This window comes from Patella vulgata, chromosome 1 (assembly GCF_932274485.2).
Source record: "Patella vulgata chromosome 1, xgPatVulg1.2, whole genome shotgun sequence".
Classification (NCBI taxonomy): domain Eukaryota; kingdom Metazoa; phylum Mollusca; class Gastropoda; family Patellidae; genus Patella; species Patella vulgata.
Genome location: NC_065879.2, coordinates 93,960,057 through 93,984,048, shown reverse-complemented (window position 1 = coordinate 93,984,048; position 23,992 = coordinate 93,960,057). Strand labels below are relative to the sequence as shown.

Genomic DNA, 23,992 nt, shown 5'->3' with positions numbered 1-23,992 from the left:
AATGAACCTCTGAAAAAACAAATGCACAACAAATAATACTGCATCATTGTATCATCTGGAGAATATCTTTCTCTAGGGTTAGGGTTCGGGTTAGGTTTATAAATTACATGTCAAACGTACAAATTGAAGCTGTAACAGCGGTGGATTGTGACTAAAACTATTCTGAAGGGTTAGGGTTAGAATTGTGGGTATAAACACTGGCAGATATTCTACAGATCGGTCAGGATCCAGTAGCGTGCATTTATAACCCCCAAACCCAAAACAAATCTTCCTAGCGGAACAGTTTACGAGACGATTGAACATTTACCTGGTTAACGGTTGCAGAATAATGGTAAGTATCGCCATAGTAAAATGTAACAGACATTGCCTGACTAGAGCGTAGCTGATGTGATTGTAATTGTTGTCAAATATAAAACCATCATAATTAAACATACACATTTGACATTATGTTTATGCAAATACGGGTAGGCCTATGACAACAAAAAATTCAACTATCCCGTATGGCTTTAATTCTGTTATTTCTGGATAGGGCTGTCCAACAATTATTATGGAGTTATGCCAAATTAATTGTCGCTAATTAACGCCCTTTCTGTTACTCCAGAGTGCCTCAAGGTTTCGTTCACACGTAACCTCAAGGTTCCTGAAGCTGTACTTATTTGGAGCAAACTGCGACTGAATTAATGGCCCATCAAATAGCCATGAGCTGAAAGGCGTCAGTCGATAAATTCTAAATGCATGTCCTACCTTATTGTGTGATCCATCTCTGAACAACAATGACACTTACTGACAAACAAACGTTCAGTGAAACGGGTTTATCCAATACACATACACCAACATATCTTTCTGTCTCAATGTTGGGATAGTTTGACCTTTTTTTGACGTCATATCCTCCGCATTAAAATTTGAGGATCCCTGTTTTACGCGAAACGAAATGCATTTTTGTACAATATTTTTATGGATTGCGTATATGTACTGTTTTTGTAGAGGTTTTATATCGGGATAGAAGACGATGTTTGTTGAAGAATAATTCGGTCGCTCTTCACACGTAGTTGAAAATACACAACGTCCATTGAGAACTTAATTATTTGTTGCATGATTAATTAGTATTAGTAGGCCTTGGATCATGACCAGTGCTTGAAATGAGGATTCTTCTACAATGGCACCAAAAATTTATAAATGCTGTAGCAAAAATTAGCTGACAAGGCACGGCTACCTTTCTTCATATTTAACAAATATACTGTTGTCATTTTCCGTCACTGAACGTGCAATTTTTATATTTGTAGTTAGACAAACGGTCCGTGCAATGGTTTTCTGTGTCAATTAATCTGGTTCTAATTGCGTTTGGTGGTACTGTCATAAGTATAAAATTTACAGATTCCTCTTGGAGTAATAAAGTCATCGAAATTTGTTTTCCTTTCGATCCTTTAGTTATTCGTATTCCCAATGGTTGCCATCATGTCAACCATAACTAAAATTGATTCATCAAATTTCCCACGGCTCTGCCATAACCTTCTATAATAAGGGCATTATTTTAGAAAGTGAGCATTCTTATGAAAAAATGAAGTATAAGGGTAGACTTGGGACAATATTTACAACTAAATCTTGCATTTCTGAATTATTGACCTAATCCCAAGCCCAGTCGCCCTGAACGACTGTATGATATATTGAAAAGTTATTACCTATGCATTTCATACGTCTACATGTATATAAAAGGCATAACTTTTTGATACGTGTGTACGTGGACAACGGCGCAATTTGGGCTATTTTTATTACCGTGGCAGTCCGTGTTTGCTTCAGCTTTTACTTTTTACGACAGTTTTGCAGTTATGCTGTGGTAAATTCTAGCATAGGCGATATGATTGAGATTATTATTTATAAAATGTTATTAAATGTTCATTACAATGTAAATCCTTAAATTTGTCGGCGTTCTGGTAAATTTGTGCTAATACATTTTATGGTTTCACTGACCCGTTGTTAGTTAAATTTAAATAGTCATTGAATAATCCCTGATAAAACACCAGATATCCCGAGAAACAGACATTAATAATATATATTTCTGTCAGGATCTCCTGATCTCCACGCTTTCCGATTACCGAGAACATGTGACAAGCATAATTGGAATTTAGATAATATACCAGCATGGCTAGATTTAGTTTTAAATAGGGTTTTAGTTTTATTCTTTTCTATTTTATACATGTTCTGACAGGGAATTATCCTTATGGCTATGGCATAGTCATACAGAATTTTTAATTAATATAAAGCAATTTCAATTATGGTTGTCACATGATCATTGTGCCGTTTTTCTTTCATCCACGAATGAATAAAAACTTTGAAAGTTACGTGATAGACAAAAACAATAATTTGTGTTTTAAATATGAAGAAATTCCATGGTGTCGTATCAGCTTATTTAGCTATTGCATTTTCTGATACTGGCTGCAGTAGAAAAATCCTAATTTTGATCGACTGATGATGTCCATTTATCCATCAAATAAACGAAGACAGTAATTTATTCAGGAATATTACTGACTTGAACTTTAAGTCATATATTAGCACATTCAGAACACGAAATTCTCCTAACAAATTACCAAAAATTATTTTTGTTGAAGTCTTGTTGTATAAATGTTAACGTTGGCGAACGTTAGCTTCTAATTATCCTATTTCATACCGGGGCTTCATTTGACTCAATTCTGGCCGGTTGGTTTCAAAATAGATTAAAATCTCTTTTCTTATCACAAATGCTAAAATAGCTCTCCTCAAAGAGATTCAGGACAGCTTTTTCAGGAGAGCTTTTTTTTACTCTAAGAATTTATTCACGTGAAGGCCTGTTAACCCCCATTCTAAACTAATGAAGTTATATCTTTTAAATATTACGATTGGGGTTGGATGGCTGAATGGTTAGCGTGTGTGCGCTGTATCATGAAGTCTGTCATTGAGTCGACTGGCGTGGTTTCGAATCCCCTGTTGTACGTGACAAGGAGTAGGGTCGCCTGTCCAACCTCGTGGGTTTTCTCTGGGTCCTCCGGTTTCATCCCACTGCTAAAGACCCCTATGCGCAAGCGAATTATTGAAATGAATATTAAACCATAGGTTAGTCCAGAAATGACCTAGTTTGTGTCGAGTGGATGTTAAACCTCATTTCTCTCTCTCTCTCTTTTAAATATTACAAAAAGGATACTAATGATGTTATAACTTTTATATATTACAGGAAACTAATGATGTTATAACTTTTATATATTACAGGAAACTAATGATGTTATAAATTTATATATTACAGGAAACTAATGATGTTATAACTTTTATATATTACAGGAAACTAATGATGTTATAAATTTATATATTACAGGAAACTAATGATGTTATAACTTTTATATATTACAGGAAACTAATGATGTTATAACATTTCATCAATGTACTGTGTGTGATGAGATTTTTCAAAAATATGCTGATTTAGAAAAACACAATAAAATACATGTTAAAGAAGAGAAAACTGATGATGTAGATGAATATTGTCATGTTCAATTTAAAGCAGAGAAAACTGATGATGTAGATGGATATTGTCATGTTAAAGAAGAGAAAACTGATGATATTGAAACTGTTTATCAGTGTAATTTATGTAATGAACAGTTTAATTTAGAATTTGATTTAGAAAAACACTGTGAAATAATACATGTTTCGAAAAATAATGAGACAAGTTCTCAGAGACAAACAGATAAAAAGACATCAAAAAAAACATACAAGTGCGGTGTTTGTATGAAATCATTCATAAAGAAGGGTAACTTACACAGGCACAAAAAGATTCATACTGGAAAGAAAGTAGGTAAAAAGACACCCAAAAAAACGTACAAATGTGATGTTTGTTTGAATTCATTCGTAAGGAAGAGTAATTTACAAAGGCACAGAATGATTCATACTGGCGAGAAACCCTTTATATGTGATTTTTGTAGCAAACGATTCTCAATGAACTGGTGTTTACAGAAACACAGGAGGGTTCATACAGGTGAAAAACCTTATAGATGTGATGTTTGTAGTAAATCATTTACAGATAACCGTACTCTAAAGAGACACATGAATATTCATACTAGAAAAAACCCTTATAAATGTGATGTTTGTGGTGAATCATTCACAAACAAAATCGGTCAACAGAAGCACATGAGAATTCATACTAAAAAAACACCTTATAAATGTAATGTTTGTAGTCAATCATTCACAGAGAAAAGTGATTTACAGCAACACATGAGAATTCATATTGGAGAAAAATCATATAAGTGTGATGTTTGTAGTAAATCATTTAGTCGTAGTCGTATTCTACAGTCACACATGAGAATTCATACTGGGATAAAACCTTATAAATGTGATGCTTGTTGGAAATCATTTAATACTAACAAAGCTCTAGAGACACACACACAAACTCATATTGCAGATAAGCCTTATAAATGCGATGTTTGTAATAAATCGTTTGCTAGAATTTATTGTCTACACAGACATGCAAGAATACATACGGGCGAAAGAGCTTTTAAATGCGATGTTTGTAGTAAATTATTCACAGCAAAGCGTGACTTAGAGAGACACATGAGAATACATACCGGCGAGAAACCTTATAAGTGTGATGTTTGTTGTAAATCATTTAATCAGCTTTGTAGTCTACAAAGGCACATTCAAATTCATACAGGAAAAAACCTTTTTGAATGTTATGTTTGTAGTAAATCGTTCCCGGAGAAGAGTGACCTAGAGTCACACCAGACAACTCATACAAGAGATAAACTTTATAAATGTGATGATGATAGTAAATCATTAAATCAAACTGCAGGGAAACCTTATAAATGTGATGATTGTAGTAAATCATTTTCTAAAAGTTATGACTTACACCGGCACATGAGAATTCATACTGGTTTAAAACCTTATAAATGTGATGTTTGTAGTAAATCATTCACACACCATGGAAGCCTACAGAAGCACACCAGAATTCACACTGGTGAAAAACCTTATAAGTGTGACGTCTGTGATAAATCCTTCATTCAAAATAGTCATCTTCAGATTCACATCAGAAATCATACTGGTTTAAAACCTTATAAATGTGATGTTTGTAGTAAATCATTTTCTAGACTTGGGGTTCTACAAGAACACACAAAAACACATACAGCAGAAAGACCTTTTAAATGCGATTTTTGTAGTAAATCATTCACAAACCGTTCGAACCTTAAAAAACATACAAGAACGCATACTGGCGAGAAACCTTATAAATGTGATGTTTGTAGTAAATCATTTGGACAGATCTGTGGTCTGCAAAGGCACAAGCAACTTCATTCTGGAGTAAAGCCTTATAAATGTGATGTTTGTAGTAAATCATTCAGACACAACAATAATCGAAACACACACATGAAAATTCATACAAGTGACAAACCTTATAAATGTGATGTTTGTAGTAAATCATTTACACAGAACAGTATTTTAACAATCCACAAAAGAATTCACACAGGTGAAAAGCCTTTTCAGTGTGATGTTTGTGGTAAATCATTTACTTTGTATAGTACTCTTCACGGTCACAAAAAAATCCATACAGGTGAAAAACTTTTTAAATGTGATGTTTGTGGTAAGTCATTTACCTTCAGTGCTACTCTACAAAAACACAAGAGAATTCATACTAGAGGAAAAACCCTTACTTACTAATGTCAGAAGAAATCCTGTAAATGTCAGTAGTCACTACCTGTGATGTCAGGAGTCACCACCTGTAGTAAATGTCGAGAGTCACCACCTGTAGTAAATGTCGAGAGTCACCACTTGTAAATGTCAGGAGTCACTACCTGTAAATGTCGAGAGTCTCCACCTGTAAATGTCAGGAGTCACTACCTGTAAATGTCGAGAGTCACCACCTGTAGTAAATGTCGGGAGTCACCACCTGTAAATGTCAGAGTTGCCACCTGTAAATGTCAAGAGGTACCACCTGTAAATGTCAGGAGTTACCACCTGTAAATGTCGAGAGTCACCACCTGTAAATGCCAGGAGTCACCAGAAGAAACTCTGTAATTGTCAAGTGTCACCAGAGAAAACTCTGTAAATAAGGACTGATTAAGATCAATTACTGATGTTATTTATGGCATTAAATCATTTACATATGTTCAATATAGGGTGGGGGGTTGGATGGCCCAAGGCTGGGATCGCAGTCCTTCACGTTTATAAAGCATGGTTTCGATACCCCGGTTGTACGTGACAAGGAGTAGGGTCGCCTGTCCAACCTTGTGGGTTTTCTCCAGGTCCTCTGGTTTCCTCCCACTGCTAAAGACCATATGTTAGTCCCAAAATGACCTAGTTTGTGTCGAGTGGACATTAAACCCCATTTCTCTCAGTGAAACGTTGCAGTTAATAAACCTAATGAATGTTATCAAGCAGTGAAACGTTGCAGTTAATAAACCTAATGAATGTTATCAAGCAGTGAAACGTTGCAGTTAATAAACCTAATGAATGTTATCAAGCAATGAAAGATGTCTGTTATTATATATATCGCTTTCACTAATTAGCATGCGCGCTGTATCATAAAGTCTGTCATTGAGGTGACTGGCGTGGTATCGAATCCCCGGTTGTACGTGACAAGGAGTAGGGTCGTCTGTCCAACCTCCTGGGTTTTCTCTGGGTCCTCTGGTTTCCTCCCACTGCTAAAGATCCCTATGCGCAAGCGAATTATTGAAATAAAATTAAACCATGTTAGTCCCGAAATGACCTAGTTTGTGTCGACATGCCTTTTGTTACAGAGCGCACATGCTAACCATTCGGCCATCCAACCCCCTATCGACTGAGACGGAGGAGTTCAAGTTAGATGACCACCCGTACTCGTTGAAAGGTGTGCACCAAGAACGCTCAGTATTTAGGAGTAGGGGGCTGGCTGTGGAGGAGACTGAAGAGGGGGGGGTAATGACCTGAATATATCAAGTTTACAGTGACGGGTCATGGTGAGGGCAACAGAGGCAAATGCCTCGGACCAGAGCCCCGAAGCGGCCCAGCAATTTTGCGATAAAAAAGTGTCCTTTTTTCGATGAGTTTTGAAATTATTAGGAAGGGGCATCGGTCATACAATAAATAGATATCATCGATTCCATTTTGAGTGGGTTTGTAGCAGGAAGTTGATATAAGAAATGTTTTCATAACCCGAAGAACGAAATATTATTTCTGGTTGACAGGTAGCGGTCTTGTAAATCCACGGACCATCATTTCAGCTCGAACCCCCCGCTAGGATGTCATCATGTCACTGGGGTCCGACAGCTATACTGCCTCGGGGCCCACTGACATCATGATCCATCACTGCAAGTTTATACCTTTTAATACGCCTACATTGAAATGTCGCCGTATATTGTCGTTGCCCCCATCCATCTGTCGGTCCGGCATCCACAATTCATGTCACTGGGGTCCGACAGCTATACTGCCTCGGGGCCCACTGACATCATGATCCATCACTGCAAGTTTATACCTTTTTATACGCCCACATTGAAATGTCGCCGTATATTGTCGTTGCCCCCATCCATCTGTCGGTCCGGCATCCACAATTCCTTGTGGACGCTCTAGAGGCTAAAGTTAATATCTGATTGACTTTAAATTTATACATAGTGTTTATGAGAAGAAGAAAAATTTATACATAGTGTTTATGAGAAGAAGAAGCCTATTGATTTTCAGTGATTTCCGATAATTACTGCTAGAGTTATGGCCCTTGTTCACTTTGAAAAATCTTGTGGATGCTCTAGTAACCAAAGTTATCATCCGATTGACTTTAGATTGATAAACAGAGTTTATGGTCTTGAGACGAACAAGTATATTGAACAGCTAAATCCCATGATATTAAAGGAGCTAAATCGCTAACATTTGGGACCTAGAAATTCACAAAAGTGGGTCGCAACGCATATAATACTGTAATATGAATGTATATAAACTGATTTACATTTAATGGTTTCCGTTTTTACTCCAATTTCAAATCAGTTATGTTCGGCGAAATAAGTCAGCAATCTCAATCGAGTGCAAATGTCTAGCGTCTAGTTATTCTAGTCTACATAACTCCATTTGATTTGGTGCAATGTGTCTAGCCTCGTCCCTCGAGTATCTCAATACAACTGGGGCTGAAGCGCATTATGGTACACGATTCGTGTACCAATGTTAAAAAAATTATTTTATCTTAAATATCGGATATCAGAGGCTCATCTTTTCCCGGTAAGTTTATATCATCAATGTTGATTTAAATTGACCAATAATTCGTGTTTTCGATGTCGAAGATTTGAGAGGATTTTGAGTTACGGACTTAGGTCCTTTAAAGTAGCCAAGTCTCTTACTCAATATCATCTCAAGTCTTGCATGTTGAAAACACAAATTATTTGTCAATTCAAATCAACATTGATGTTATCTTATCATGGACCTTATAATACATATAAGGTCCATGATCTTATCTTGAAAAGGTAGGCTTCTGATATCCAATATTTAAGACAAAATAAACTTTTTACCATTGGTACACGAATCCAATCTGTTTCACAGAGAATTACGAGTCTAGTGATATATCTCTGTCAAAGATGACTGCCTTAACACATGCCGTCACAGCACGCGGCGTGAATCATTGGCTGAATGGCGCGTGCATTGTTTACATAAGATGTTACTGCTTCGGAGAGAATGCTGCCTTTTAGTCATTTTAATATTCATTTACACTAAATAGGAAATAATTTTTACCTACAAATATGTCAAACACCTTTATTTATTTTTCAAATACATAAAAAAAATGTTTTAGAATTTAATTTGTCGCAGGAAAAAAGTTAATATTTCTGGCTCATTAAGTCACATCGATGTCATCCTTATCAGTGATTGTATCGGCCTAGCGAAAATTCACTGCTGATCAGTGTGACACGAATTTTGTACCATAGTGCGTTTCAGTGTCATTTGTAACAAGCCACCAGAAACAAAGAGGCTAGACATATTCCACGACCCATGGCAAACGACGATGCCATAACTTATCTGGAAAGCATGCGCAATATACTGGAATAACCAGACGCTAGAAATTTCTATTCGGTTGAGAATTATATACAATCAGATAACATTATTAAATGTGTTGAGACCCATTTAGGCCAATTTCTTGGTCCCAAATATTAGCGATTTAGCATCCAGTATTCGAACCGGGAACCACGGTGGCTAGGTGGTTAAGACGCTGGCTCGCTAGCCTGGAGGTCGGGTGTTCGATCCCTGCATTGGCCGAGAAAGTTCATCGGGATTTTCCGACGTGGTTTCACCTTGTCAGTGGTGCAGGATTGAGGGCCTGACAAGGACAGCTGTCTAGCCCTTCGGATGATACGAAAAACCAAGGTCCCATATATATATTGGAATGCTCGTAAAAGATCTCTTGGCAGTTGGAATTCAATATAAGAGTAGGTGATAGTGCCGCTGCCCGGGCAAAATTTCCCTCATAGCACACTGTATGGCGTATGACTGTCTTCATTAGCCCAGGTTAGAAGCAGAACAGTAGGACGTTAAACCCCATTTCATTTCATTTCATTTCATTTCACCATCTGAAGAACTATACTATGGATTAAGCAGGATAAACAACTGACGTTCAACAAGACTGTTCACGTATTTCACAGAACATTGTGTAATATACTTTCATTTGTGCTTTTAAACCTGTTTTCGTCTATTTTACGGTACATTAGGATAGAGCCATATAAGAACGACAGTGACGTTAAGTGGTGGTATTATGGTTAAGATATGGGTTTACGGTCAAAGGGTGGGATTACTTTTAAGGGATGGGATTACAGTTAAGGGATGGAATTACGGTTAAAGCATATGATTAGGTTAAGGGGTGGGATTACTGTTAACAGATTACGCGGGATTACTTTTAAGGGGTGGGATTACGTTTAAGGGGTTGGATAATGGTTAAGGGGTGGAATTACAGTTAAAGCGTTGGATTCGGTTAATGAACGAATTACGGTTAAGGAGTGGGATTACTGTTAAGGGGGGATTACGGTTAAGGAGCGGGATTACTGTTAACGGACAGATTATGGTCAAGGGGCAGGATTACTTTTAAGGGGTTGGATAATGTTTAAGGGGTGGGATAATGGTTAAGGGGTGGAATTACGGTTAAAGCACTGGATTAGGTTAATGGATGGATTACTGTTAAGGGGTCAGATTATTGGTTAAGGGAAAGGATCATGGTCAAACCAACAGAATACTGAAGAAACAAGCTATGGTGTAAAATATATTATAAACAAGAGCATCGCTAACGCAGCAATATACGTCCACATTCCTGTTTTGTTTAATATGGTCCAGTTTGCTTTGAGGGTCTGTGAAATAAAACTGGGTTGTAGGACTGCTATCAGTTTAACACTTCGTTCACATTAACAGAACACAATTTTTATTTTAAAACTATCGATGTCTTTATTCTAAAAGCATGACGTTTCGAATAGGTATGCAAAGTTTCAAAAGGATCTGTTAAGAATTGCGGTCTGTAGGCAAAACACAAGACACACTAACATTAGGCGTGGCTCTGTCCCATGGGGTCGAGCATGCAACAAAAATAATAATAGAGGTCGGCCTTAGGATTAAGGAATAAGTATAAAAAGTAGCCTTAGGCTATAAGGAATAAGTATAAAAAAGTTTTCAAGATGATCGATTAAGAAATGCGGTCTGCAAGTGACACACAGACATAAAAAAAGAAAATGGGCGTAGCTCTGCCCCTGGGGGTTGGGTATTCACCACAAATAATAGGGATGTTCCTTAGGATAGAAGGAATATGTATGCTAGGTTTCAAGGTGATACGATAAGAAATGCGATCTGTAGATGACAAACAAATAAATAAATATAAGGGATGGGCGTGGCTCTGCCCCTTGCGGTTGGGCATGCACCAAAAACAATAGGGATCATCGTTAGGGTATAAGCAATTCATATGAAATTTTTTCAAGACGATTGATTAAGAATTGTGGCCTATAGGCGACACACAGACATAAAAAGAAAGGAAAATGGGCGTGGCTCTGCCCCTGGGGTCGGGCATGCACCCCAAACAATAGGGATGTTCCTAGGGGTACAAAGAATAAGTATGCATAGTTTCAAGATGATACGTTAAGAAATGCGGTCTGTAGATGGCAAACAAATAAATAAATATAAGGAATGGGCGTGGCTCTGCCCCTGGGGGTCGGGCATGCACCAAAAACAATAGGGATCATACTTAGGGTATAAGCAATTCATATGAAAAATTTTCAAGACGATTAAGAATTGTGGCCTATAAGCGACACACAGACATACAAAGAAAAGAAAATGGGTGTGGCTCTGCCCCTTGGGGTCGGGCATGCACCCCAAACGATAGGGATGTTCCTTAGGGTACAAAGAATGTGTATGCAAGATTATAAGTTAAGAAATGTGGCCTGTAGACGACAAACAAACAAATACTAGAAATGGGCGTGGCTCTGCCCCTGGGGGTCGGGCATGCACCAAAAACAATAGGGATCTTCCTTGGGGTATAAGGAATAAGTATACCAAGTTTGAAGAAAATCCAGTAAGAATTGCGCCCTGTAGGCGACACAAAGACACACGAAAAGAAAATGGGAAATGGGCGTGGCTCTGCCCCTGGGGGTTGGGCATGTACCCCAAACGATAGGGATGTTCCTTAGGGTACAAAGAATGTGTATGCAAGATTATAAGTTAAGAAATGTGGCCTGTAGACGACAAACAAACAAATACTAGAAATGGGCGTGGCTCTGCCCCTGGGGGTCGGGCATGCACCAAAAACAATAGGGATCTTCCTTGGGGTATAAGGAATAAGTATACCAAGTTTGAAGAAAATCCAGTAAGAATTGCGCCCTGTAGGCGACACAAAGACACACGAAAAGAAAATGGGCGTGGCTCTGCCCCTGGGGGTTGGGCATGCACCCCAAACGATAGGGATGTTCCTTAGGGTACAAAGAATGTGTATGCAAAGTTTCAAGATTATTAGTTAAGAAATGTGGCCTGTAGACGACAAACAAACAAATACTAGAAATGGGCGTGGCTCTGCCCCGGGGGGTCGGGCATGCACCAAAAACAATAGGGATCTTCCTTGGGGTATAAGGAATAAGTATACCAAGTTTGAAGAAAATCCATGAAGAATTGCGCCCTGTAGGCGAACCACAGACACACACACACACACACATACATACATACACACACACACACACACACACAGACAGGGGCGACGGCATAATACGTTCACATTATGAATGTGGACGTATAAAAATAACTAACAGGCTTTATCTTTGTTATCCAGTTTTATCTGTCATTCCACCCCCCCCCCCCTATATCTTTGTTATCCAATTTTATCTGTCATTCCACCACCCAACCCCCCTAGATCGTAAGTACAGTATAAAGGTGAATATGTCTCTTTTTCATGGGGGGGTGGATGGCTGAATGGTTAGCGTGCGCGCGCTGTATCATAAAGTCTGTCATTGAGTCGACTGGCGTGGTTTCGAATCCCCGGGTGTATGTGACAAGGAGTAGGGTCGCCTGTCCAACCTCGTGGGTTTTCTCCAGGTCCTCCGGTTTCCACCACTGCTAAAGACCCCTACGCGCAAGCGAATTATTGAAATAAAATTTTAAAAAAACCAAAAAAAACCATATGTTAGTCTCGAAATGACCTAGTTTGTGTCGAGTGGACGTTAAACCCCATTTCTCTCTCTATCTCTCTTTTTATGGTTATTTTAGTTAATCTCATCTTGCATAAACCCATAATATCCTTCTTCATTAGGTACAACCAAATATACATTAGTTTAAACGAATTGTTAAATTGTACCCACCTCTTGTGTACTAAACAGTTTACACAAATAATTACGTTTATAACACACAGATTACACCCCCACCCACCCACCCAGTTAAATCATATTACGTTTATAACATACAGGTTACACCCCCACCCACCCACCCAGTTAAATCATATTACGTTTATAACATACAGGTTACACCCTCACCCACCCACCCAGTTAAATCATATTACGTTTATAACATACAGGTTACACCCCCACTCACCCACCCAGTTAAATCATATTACGTTTATAACACACAGATTACACCCCCACCCACCCACCCAGTTAAATCATATTACGTTTATAACATACAGGTTACACCCCCACCCAGTTAAATCATATTACGTTTATAACATACAGGTTACACCCCACACCCACCCACCCAGTTAAATCATATTACGTTTTAAAACATACCGGTTACACTCCCACCCAGTTAAATCATATTACGTTTATAACATACAGATTACACCCCCCCCCCCCCCCCCCCCGGTTAAATCATATTACATTTATAACACACAGATTACACCCCCACCCACCCACCCAGTTAAATCATATTACGTTTTAAAACATACCGGTTACACCCCTCCCATAAATCATATTACGTTAATAACACAAAGGTTAGACCCCTCTGTGAGTGAAGTAGAAGGTTCTCATTCAGTAGTGTGGTGATCTTTAAGTGGTTTATAAATATTACAGAGTACATTTTTTCATTTTTAAACTCAATGATCTTCCCCAAATCAAATCTTTATTGACAGATAAATTTATTGACAAATATCTTCAAGGAATTCTGGAAAAATGTCCATCACAAAATTTTTAAACTTTATCTTTTACCCAAACACATCCCTGAAATAGACAGAAATAGAGAAATGGGGTTTAACGTCCTACTGTTCTGCTCCAAACTGGGCTAATCAAGACAGGCCAACGTAATACAGTGTGCTATGAGGGAAATTTTGCCCGGGCAGCAGCACTACGATCTACTCCTATATCAAATTCCAACTGCCAAGGGATCTTTTACGTGCACGCCAATGTATACATGGGACCTCTGTCATTCATCTCATTCGAGCGACTACACGTCTGTCCTTGTCGGGCCCTCTTGTCCTGCACCACTGACAAGGAGAAACATGTCAGAAACTTTCTTGGCCAATGTAGGTATCAAACACATGACCTCCAGGCTAGCCAACATGGGTCCAACGACTCGACGGTGTCGCATCTCTCAAGTTCTAATTTTTCACGCATGGTTAAAAGCTAGACCTATTTCACAGGGCAACCTGCAGATTTCCTCAAGATCTTGAAGAAATCTGCAGAGACAAAAAACCGTCTAAATTCGATGATAATCTTCTAAATAACGCCCAGGTAAAATTTACTGTTCGCTTTTAATTCATGAAGCACGTGGATCATGCACTGACAAGTGTCGTTATATCAGTTACTTGGATTGGTTAGATCCAGTACTGTATTCAATACACAACCGGATACGCACATTTCTCTCAGCGAATTTCATTTCCGTATCCGCTTGCACCGGAAATAAACTTCTGAATAAAAAAACAATTGTTTCTCTTCGTTTTCTTTCTTAGAAATCGCCATTCTGTAGAAATTGACGTTAAAACGCAACAAAAACAGTATACCTGACGATTAACCATTTACTTGGTCAACTGTAGCAGAACTTTATAGAATAATTATGGTAAGTCTTGGAATGATAATAAATATAGGGAGCACACTGATCAGCAGTGAATATTCGTTAGGCCACTACAATCACTGAAACTTAAGTGAAAGGGATGATATCGCTGCGGCTTAATTAGCTCGCAATAATATGTAACAGGCATTGCCTGAGTAGAGCGAAGCTGATTATTGTCAAATATAAAACCTTCATAATTAATTTTCTCAAGTGATACAAAATGTTGAATAATTTAGAATTTCAAAATTGATTTTTATTTAGATCTAAATTTTATACATTTTACGCAGTGTATATTTTGCCGTCCGACGGTTCTTTACTTTATTTACTATATTAACATTTTCCTTCTGAAATTTATTTCTAGAATATTTTTTTTAAAGTATTGGAAAAATAATTAAAGTTGTGTGGAGTATATTTAGATAAAAAAAAATATATAATGGTTACCGGTATATAAAATCAGGAAAAGGCGCCACTCTGCGGGGGATCCTTATCGAATTGCTACTGTTCGCAAGGTAACGGTTTTTTCCGGTGGAGCACAGTGAATCGCTTTCATGCAGATATCGTCACGATTCTAGCCAATCTGTTTCACTTTTTCTAATATCGCTAGCGTTTGCAAGAAAACATTGTTTTTTTTCCCGGTGGAACACAGTGAATCGCTTTCATGCCGATATCGTCACGACTGTCAAAGATGACTGCCTTCAACACATGACGTCACAGCACGGGGCGCTAATCATTGGCTTAATTGCCCGTGCATTGTTTACATAGGACGTTACTGAATCGAAAGAATTCTGCCTTTTACTCAATTTAATACGCATTTACATTAAATAGGAAATAATTTTTACCTACAAATAATTAAAACGTCTTTATTTATTTTTCTAATAACCTGGTACATAAAAAAATGTTTTAGAATTTCATTTGTCTGTGGAAAAAAGTTAATATTTGTGGTTCATTGAGTCGCATCAATGTCATCCTTATCAGTGATTGTAGCAGCCTAGCGAATATTCACTGCTGATCAGTGTGGATTTTAGCATGTTGAAGTAGGTGTGTCACAGCTCCATTGCCCGCGTTGGAAGAAAGTCATTTTTTCCCGATTTGTAACCCCTTTTCAACTTAACGTCATACGGTGGTTATTTAATATTTTGTAATAATTTTAAAATATTTTGGAAGCCGATATCCTGTTCTTTTGCTTGGTATACTTTTTATATATGTGTTCATTTTATTAATTTCATAAACGTAAGTTGAAAAACGTCAATTTCCCGTGTTTTGACGTTACGCTGAAAATTTTTGTCACGTTTTGAAATGAGGGTACCCCACTTCAAGTGCTCGGCGGCGGTTCCTATTTTTAATATTATTTTTTCATTTTAATATCATTAGAAAGGTAATTGAACGATCTTTCGATCGGTCGGGGGTGCTTTGTCGGCATTTCGAAATACCATGCCTTATTTGTCAATATAGCACCCCCGACCGATCGAAAGTTCGTTTTATTGCCGTTTCAATGCTATTAAAATCAACAAAATCGTGGCATTTTAAGAACTGCCGCCGAGTATTTGAAAATTGTATACAATGGGCAATTTTGTCAAAAATAAATCGCGTAGTTTTGCCTTGTTACGACGTCATTTCTAAACGAGAAGAAAAATCCATTCCAAGTTCCTGTGACTCATATTCGCCGTTAAATTAGCTTGAAATGTAACTCGATGTTTATTTATGAAGAAATTGTTATGTTATATGAATAAATGACTTGCCTGAAAATAAATAACGATAGTAATTCCATTTTATTCACGCCTTTCGCAGGGTCGACTGTGTTTACATCACGTGACTCATCTTCGCGCGCTTTTATAACCATGTGACAGGACATAAAAAAAATCGAAGGGAAATTTCATCCCAGCGACCACACGTCTCTACTTTTAACACCAAACATTTTTCAAGAATTGACGAATGTTTCAATGCACTGAAATCATAAATTCGCTGTTCACTGAATTATTCAAGCCCTATTTTAAACCATTTCTGTGCACACGAATGGAAATGAAACCAGAAAGTATCCACACGGGTCTCGGTGCCGACCGCAGCCATGAGGAAAATAGTATAGTACTACTGATAATTAGTACATCGATTTCTACCCACTTAAAAAGGGAACTTTACCCAAATAAAGTTGGAATAACAAAAGAATTAATGCTAGCTGAAATAGTCTGAAAAATGGCTCAATTTCTGGATTTGCCGTTGGCGATTTACAACATTTCGTTTGAGATGATCGAACCGACATAGATTATGAATTTCAATTACTATTAGGTCAGTCATGTCGACAATATTACTAATAAATTTACTATCACTCAGTATCGATACGGATACCCAATTTTCGCAAAACGTTTTATTAAATAATTTAGCATTATATAACAGTTGTCATACTAATTATTATAATTTTAATTCTTTGTTTTTTTAGGAAACTATATTTAACACCTCGAGTATCACATATTATTTGTTGGCCAGTTAAACAAGTTGAAAGAACCGACAAACGTAAGGCCTTTAGGCCTGGATTTGATATTTATTTACAATACATTGATTAAAATATACAAAAAAGGAAGTTGCTCAATAGGCTACATACCAATTTGAAGGAATAATAGAAATATACTAAAGTGAAGTAAAAACAACAATTCTCTGAGTTAAATTGTAGCTTTTACTTTAGGCCTAGGCCTTTATAAACATGACTAGGCCTACCATAGCCTATCAGTAACTGAGTGACCTACTTTTACTCTTTAGTTTTTAGAGAATAATTTTTTATTGGTCAATGTTATCTTCTGAGTAGAAAATAATATGTAAAAGCAGAATTCTAACAATAATGTAAGAAACGAATGCTGAGAACAATGATAATGAAACAACAGTTGTCCGTTTTTTAAAATTATGTGGTTGCTATGACAACCATCCAAAATCCTTAATAATTCACTAAAATTATACAATTCTTAATATTTTATATTACATGCCATGGGCTATAAATATATGCTAAAATGCTTTCTGCTACTATACTTAAAATGTGGTGATCAATTGGTTTGTCAGGGTAAACACCATTGAAAATGGAATAACATTGCCTTTTTTGGGGTGTCTGTTTTCGTTTTGATTGCTATAACAACCAAATATTAAGTAATATACAAGAGTAAAGATAAGTAATTTTAAAAATTCACAAACATAAATACATGGAAACAAAATTTCTCTTCAAGATCTTAATTCCTTCATATTTTATTTATGTCTTAATAATGTCCAAAATAGACAATTAGCTGCTGCAGAATGTTCTTCAAGTTAGAATGGGAACTCCTTTCCAGCTCTTGGGAGAAGACATATAAATATTCTGATTTTATTTATTTTTTAAAATCTTATCCAATAGCTTCTGTTTTTAAAATAATACAGTTATCAATATTAATGTCATGATTATTGGAAAATAATGGTTTTCGGGAAAAAAATAAATGTGGTTGCTATGGTAACAGCCCAAACTCCTTCATATTTTTTCTCAAACTTACACAATCCATATCATTTGATATTACATGGGTTTCAAATATATTAAACTCCTTACTTTAAAATGTGGTATGACGTTTTGGGTTATGGTAAATAGCGTTGAAAATGGTCAAAAATTGCATTTTTCCCCATTTTGGTTGCTATGACAACCAAAATTGATAATATATGGCAGATTGGAAATAAGTAATTTTAAAAATTCACAAACTTTTTGACATATTCCCATAATTTCACTTGTGTATCTCCATTCCTTCTTATTTTATTAATGTTCCAAAAACGCCCCAAAAATAGGCAATTGTGTGCCGCGGAAAATTGTTCGAAAATGAACATATATCCAGCTCTTGAGAGAAGGCATATATATATTTTTACTCTTTTTTTTTGTTAATCATACTTGATAGCTACTGATTATAAATTACATAACAACCAGGTTCAATATTTCAGATATAACATGCACAAGACCATTTTTGATGAAAAAATTGACCAAAATCGCTCTGACAAAATGGAATTTTGGAGAAAACCTATGTATTTTGCAGTTGCTGTGGAAATCAGTGTAATTATTACAAAAATGTGAAAATTGAAACATAATTAGGCTTACAGTTGTATTTCATGAATTTACATCTTTATTTTTGATAGGTTTGATATGAAAAGAAATATGGCATCACAAAAAACACCAAAAATGGCTTTTTTGAAAGTGTTGAAAAACCTTTCTTCCGCGAAAAGTCAAAAATCGCAACTTTGAGCCTCAATAAAAAAAATTTTTTTATCCGATTTTGAATCTGTAAAAAGTTTTGTGAGAAGAATGATGAGATCTACTTGAAAAGCTAATAAAATCAAATGTATAATCATAATCTCAAAATCACCTTTTCCACCTAGTTGAAGAAAAATGAACTTTAAATTGAATACAGGGTCAAATTAAAATTGTCTACAGTAAATTTTAATGCTGCCGTAAAAATGTGTACAGGAAGCTAATGATGTTGTAACTTTTATATATTACAGGCAACTAGTGATGTTATATCTTTTATATATTACAGGAAGCTAATGATGTTGTAACTTTTATATATTACAGGAAACTAATGATGTTATAACTTTTATATAGTACAGGAAACTAATGATGTTATAACTTTTATATATTACAGGAAACTAATGATGTAATAACTTTTATATATTACAGGAAACTAATGATGTTATAACTTTTATATATTACAGGAAACTAATGATGTTAAAACTTTTCATCAGTGTGTTATATGTGATGAGATATTTCAAAAATATGCTGATTTAGAAAATCACAATAAAATACATGTTAAAGAAGAGAAAATTGATGATGTAGATGAATATTGTCATGTTCATTTTAATGAAGAGAAAACTGATGATGTAGATGGATATCGTCATGTTAAAGAAGAGAAAACTGATGATGCAGATGAATATTGTCATGTTAAAGAAGAGAAAATGGATGATATTGAAACTGTTTATCAGTGTAATTTATGTGATGAAGAATTTAAATCTGACATTGATTTAGAAAAACACTGTGAAATACATGTTAAAGATGAGAACATGGAACAGATTTCACAAAATAATGAGACAAGTTCTCAGAGACAAACAGACATAAATACATTTGAAAAACCTTATAAATGTGATGTTTGTGGTAAATCATTTTCTAGGTATAGTATTCTACAAGAACACATCGGAAATCATTCTGGCCAAAAACCCTTTACATGTGATGTTTGTAGTAAATCATTCACAACAAATTGGTACTTACAGAATCACATGAGAATTCACACAGGTGAAAAACCCTATAAATGTGATGTTTGTAGTAAATCATTCACTCATAGTAGTACTCTACAGAAACACACCAGGACTCATACAGGTGAAAGACTTTTTAAATGCAATGTTTGTGGTAAATCATTTGCTAGACTTGATGTTCTACACAGACATACAAGAACACATACCGGAACTCATACGGATGAAACACCTTATAAATGTGATGTTTGTGATAAATCATTTACCATGAAGGATGTTCTACACAACCACAAAAAAATTCATTCAGGTGTAAAACCATTTAATTGTGATTTCTGTGATAAATCATTTATACACAACAGTAAACTACAGAGACACATCAGAACTCACACAGGTGAAAAACCTTATAAATGTGATGTTTGTAATAAATCATTTAGTCGGCTTGAGAACCTAAAATTACACATCGATAATTCACGCTGGAGTAAAACCGCTTGTATCCCGGGGACGACATAATTTTATGGGTTTTAGGTGAGAGAGAGAGAGAGAAATGGGGTTTAACGTCCACTCGACACAAACTAGGTCATTTCGGGACTAACATATGGTTCAATTTTATTTCCATAATTCGCTTGCGCGTAGGGGTCTTTAGCAGTGGGAGGAAACGGGAGGACCCGGAGAAAACCCACGAGGTTGGACAGGCGACTGGGTTTTAGGTACCCACTACTTTTGACTGAACAAGACCCGACAAATAAATTGTGTTGACACTCTGCAAATAATAAAATAAATGCTTAAAATTCATATTACACGGAAACTTCGCAAGTGAAACCATATTTGTTTGCAAGAGTTACCCCTCTTTAGTCTTGGTTAGCATGCCAACACTGACATTGCTTTAATCTATTTCACAGAAATATTGCAACGCGAAAGCCATCTTCTACATATGTACCTCTGTACAAGATAACTCGTCACCTCATATCACAAGGGCCGGAAGTCGCATGCATTGTTTCATATCACAAGGCATCAATCATTGGCCGGAAGTCGCATGCATTGTTTACATAAGATGTTATAGGTTAGTTCTATGTCACAAGGCCAACTTCAAGTTTGGTCATGGGAGGTTGGATGGCTGAATGGTTAGCATGTGTGCGCTGTATCATACGGTCTGTTATTGAGTCAACTGACGGGGTTTCGATTCCCCGGTTGTACGTGGCAAGGAGTAGGGTCGCCTGTCCAACCTCGTGGGTTTTCTCCGGGTCCTCCGGTTTCCTCCCACTGCTAAAGACACCAATGTGCAAGCGAATTATTGAAATAAAATTAAACCATATGTTAGTCCTGAAACGACCTAGTTTGTGTCGAGTGGATGTTAAACCCCATTTCTCTCTATCTCTTTATTCTACTTGTGACCTCACATCACAAGGCATCCATCATTGGCCGGAAGTCGCATGCATTGTTTCATATCACAAGGCAAAGGTCACGAGATGTAAACCACATGAAAACCGGGCTAACCCTAAGCCTTGATCTAGCCCCCACGTAACCCTAACCTACAATCTCACCATCAATCACATGCCCTAACCTTACAGTACTAGTCAGGCGGAAGTATGAAATTAGTCCTTGTGGGTGTTTTTTCAACTCAAACATCGCAGTGTTTTTTTCCATATATACGTGTATTTACATCTCAGCGACCTTGACAAAATCTTGACTTGGCCTTAAGAAATAGATGTAGCTAAATTGTAGTGAAAATTGGTCTGGGCACCATGGCACCTTTTATTCATTTTATACCATTTTATCCAGATATACTTCAAACATCTTTGTTTATTTTTCTAATACTTCAAAAAAATGTTCTAGAATTTAATTTACAGAAGGAATAAGATTAATATTATGAGCTCATTAAGCTGCACCAATGTCATCAATTATCGATCATTGTAACGCACACTGATCAGCAGTGAATATTCACTCGGTTGCTACAATCACTGATAGGGTTGTACATGACAAGGAGTAGGGTCGCCTGTCAAACCTTGTGGGTTTTTTCTAGGTCCTATTTCCTCCCACGTGTAAACGAATTATTGAAATGAAATTGAACCATATGTTAGTCTCGAAATGGCCAAGTTTGTGTCATGCGGGCATTAAATCCCATGTATGATGTTTATTATTGTATTGTACTTTGTATTATTTGATGTTTATTATTGTATTGTAATTTGTATTTTATGATGTTTATTATTGTAATTTGTATTGTATGATGTTTATTATTGTAATTTGTATTGTTTGTGGTAAATCATTTGCTAGACTTGATGTTCTACACAGACATACAAGAACACATACCGGAACTCATACGGATGAAAAACTTTATAAATGTGATGTTTGTGATAAATCATTTACCATGAAGGATGTTCTACACAACCACAAAAAAATTCATACAGGTGAAAATCCATTTAAGTGTGATTTCTGTGATAAATCATTTATACACAACAGTAAACTACAGAGACACATCAGAACTCACACAGGTGAAAAACCTTATAAATGTGATGTTTGTAATAAATCATTTAGTCGGCTTGAGAACCTAAAATTACACATCGATAATTCACGCTGGAGTAAAACTGCTTGTATCCTGGGGACGACATAGTTTTATGGGTTTTAGGTGAGAGAGAGAGAGAAATGGGGTTTAACGTCCACTCGACACAAACTAGGTCATTTCGGGATTAACATATGGTTCAATTTTATTTCCATAATTCGCTTGCGCGTAGGGGTCTTTAGCAGTGGGAGGACCCGGAGAAAACCCACGAGGTTGGACAGGCGACTGGATTTTAGGTACCCACTACTTTTGACTGAACAAGACCTGACAAATAAATTGTGTTGACACGCTGCAAATAATAAAATAAATGCTTAAAACTTCTATTACACGGAAACTTCGCAAGAGAGACCATATTTGTTTGCAAGAGTTACCCCTCTTTAGTCTTGGTTAGCATGCCAACACTGACATTGCTGTAATCTATTTCACAGAAATATTGCAACGCGAAAGCCAACTTCTACATATGTACCTCTGTACAAGATAACTCATCACCTCATATCACAAGGGCCGGAAGTCGCATGCATTGTTTCATATCACAAGGCATCAATCATTGGCCGGAAGTCGCATGCATTGTTTCATATCACAAGCTATCCATCATTGGCCGGAAGTCGCGTGCATTGTTTCATATCACAAGGCATCCATCATTGGCCGGAAGTCGCATGCATGTTATATAGGTTAGTTCTATTTCACAAGGCCAACTTTAAGTTAGGTCAAAGGTCACGAGATGTAAACCAAATGAAAACAGGGCTAACCTTAACCCTTGACCTACCCCCCCCCCCCCGCTTAATGTAACCCTAACCTACAATCTCACCATCAATCACATGACCTAACCTTACAGTACTAGTCTGGCGGAAGAATGAAATTAGTCCTTGTGGGTGCTTTTTCGGCTCAAAAATCGCAGTGTTTTTTCCATATATACTTGTATTTACATCTCAGCGACCTTGACGAAATCTTGAGTTGGCCTTAAGAAATAGATGTAGCTAAATTGTAGTGAAAATTGGTCTGGGCACAATGGCACCTTTTATTCATTTTATACCATTTTATCCAGATATACTTCAAACATCTTTGTTTATTTTTCTAATACTTCAAAAAAATGTTCTAGAATTTAATTTACAGAAGGAATAAGATTAATATTATGAGCTCATTAAGCTGCACCAATGTCATCAATTATCGATCATTGTAACGCACACTGATCAGCAGTGAATATTCGCTCGGTTGCTACAATCACTGATAGGGTTGTACGTGACAAGGAGTAGGGTCGCCTGTCCAACCTTGTGGGGTTTTTCTGGGTCCTATTTCCTCCCACTGCTAAAGACCCTGACGTGTAAACGAGTTATTGAAATGAAATTGAACCATATGTTAGTCTCGAAATGGCCAAGTTTGTGTCAAGCGGACATTAAATCCCATGTATGATGTTTATTATTGTATTGTACTTTGTATTATTTGATGTTTATTATTGTATTGTAATTTGTATTTTATGATGTTTATTATTGTAATTTGTATTGTATGATGTTTATTGTTGTAATTTGTATTGTATGATGTTTATTATTATATTGAACTTTGTATTGTATGATGTTTGTTATTGTATTGTACTTTGTATTATTTGATGTTTATTATTGTATTGTAATTTGTATTTTATGATGTTTATTATTGTAATTTGTATTGTATGATGTTTATTATTATATTGTAATTTGTATTGTATGCTTTACCATACTCATGTATATACCATGTAGTTGTGTAATAAAGCATTAT

The 23,992-nt window shown here is 36.5% G+C and overlaps 2 protein-coding genes across 2 annotated transcripts; both read left to right on the top strand.

Moving 5' to 3' along the window:
• Positions 1–17: 17 nt before the first annotated feature.
• On the top strand, positions 18–6,839 carry LOC126817072 (zinc finger protein 260-like). Its single transcript, XM_050543861.2, has 2 exons — positions 18–331; positions 3,379–6,839. Exons 1-2 carry the CDS (start codon positions 329–331, stop codon positions 5,665–5,667), a joined length of 2,292 nt encoding a protein of 763 aa, XP_050399818.1. The 5' UTR covers positions 18–328; the 3' UTR covers positions 5,668–6,839.
• A 7,475-nt stretch (positions 6,840–14,314) lies between these two features.
• Positions 14,315–21,856, top strand: LOC126818533 (zinc finger protein 239). The gene is made up of 2 exons (XM_050546000.2): positions 14,315–14,460; positions 19,156–21,856. The coding sequence occupies exons 1-2, from the start codon at positions 14,458–14,460 to the stop codon at positions 20,194–20,196; spliced, it is 1,044 nt and encodes a 347-aa protein (XP_050401957.1). The 5' UTR covers positions 14,315–14,457; the 3' UTR covers positions 20,197–21,856.
• The last annotated feature ends 2,136 nt before the right edge of the window (positions 21,857–23,992 follow it).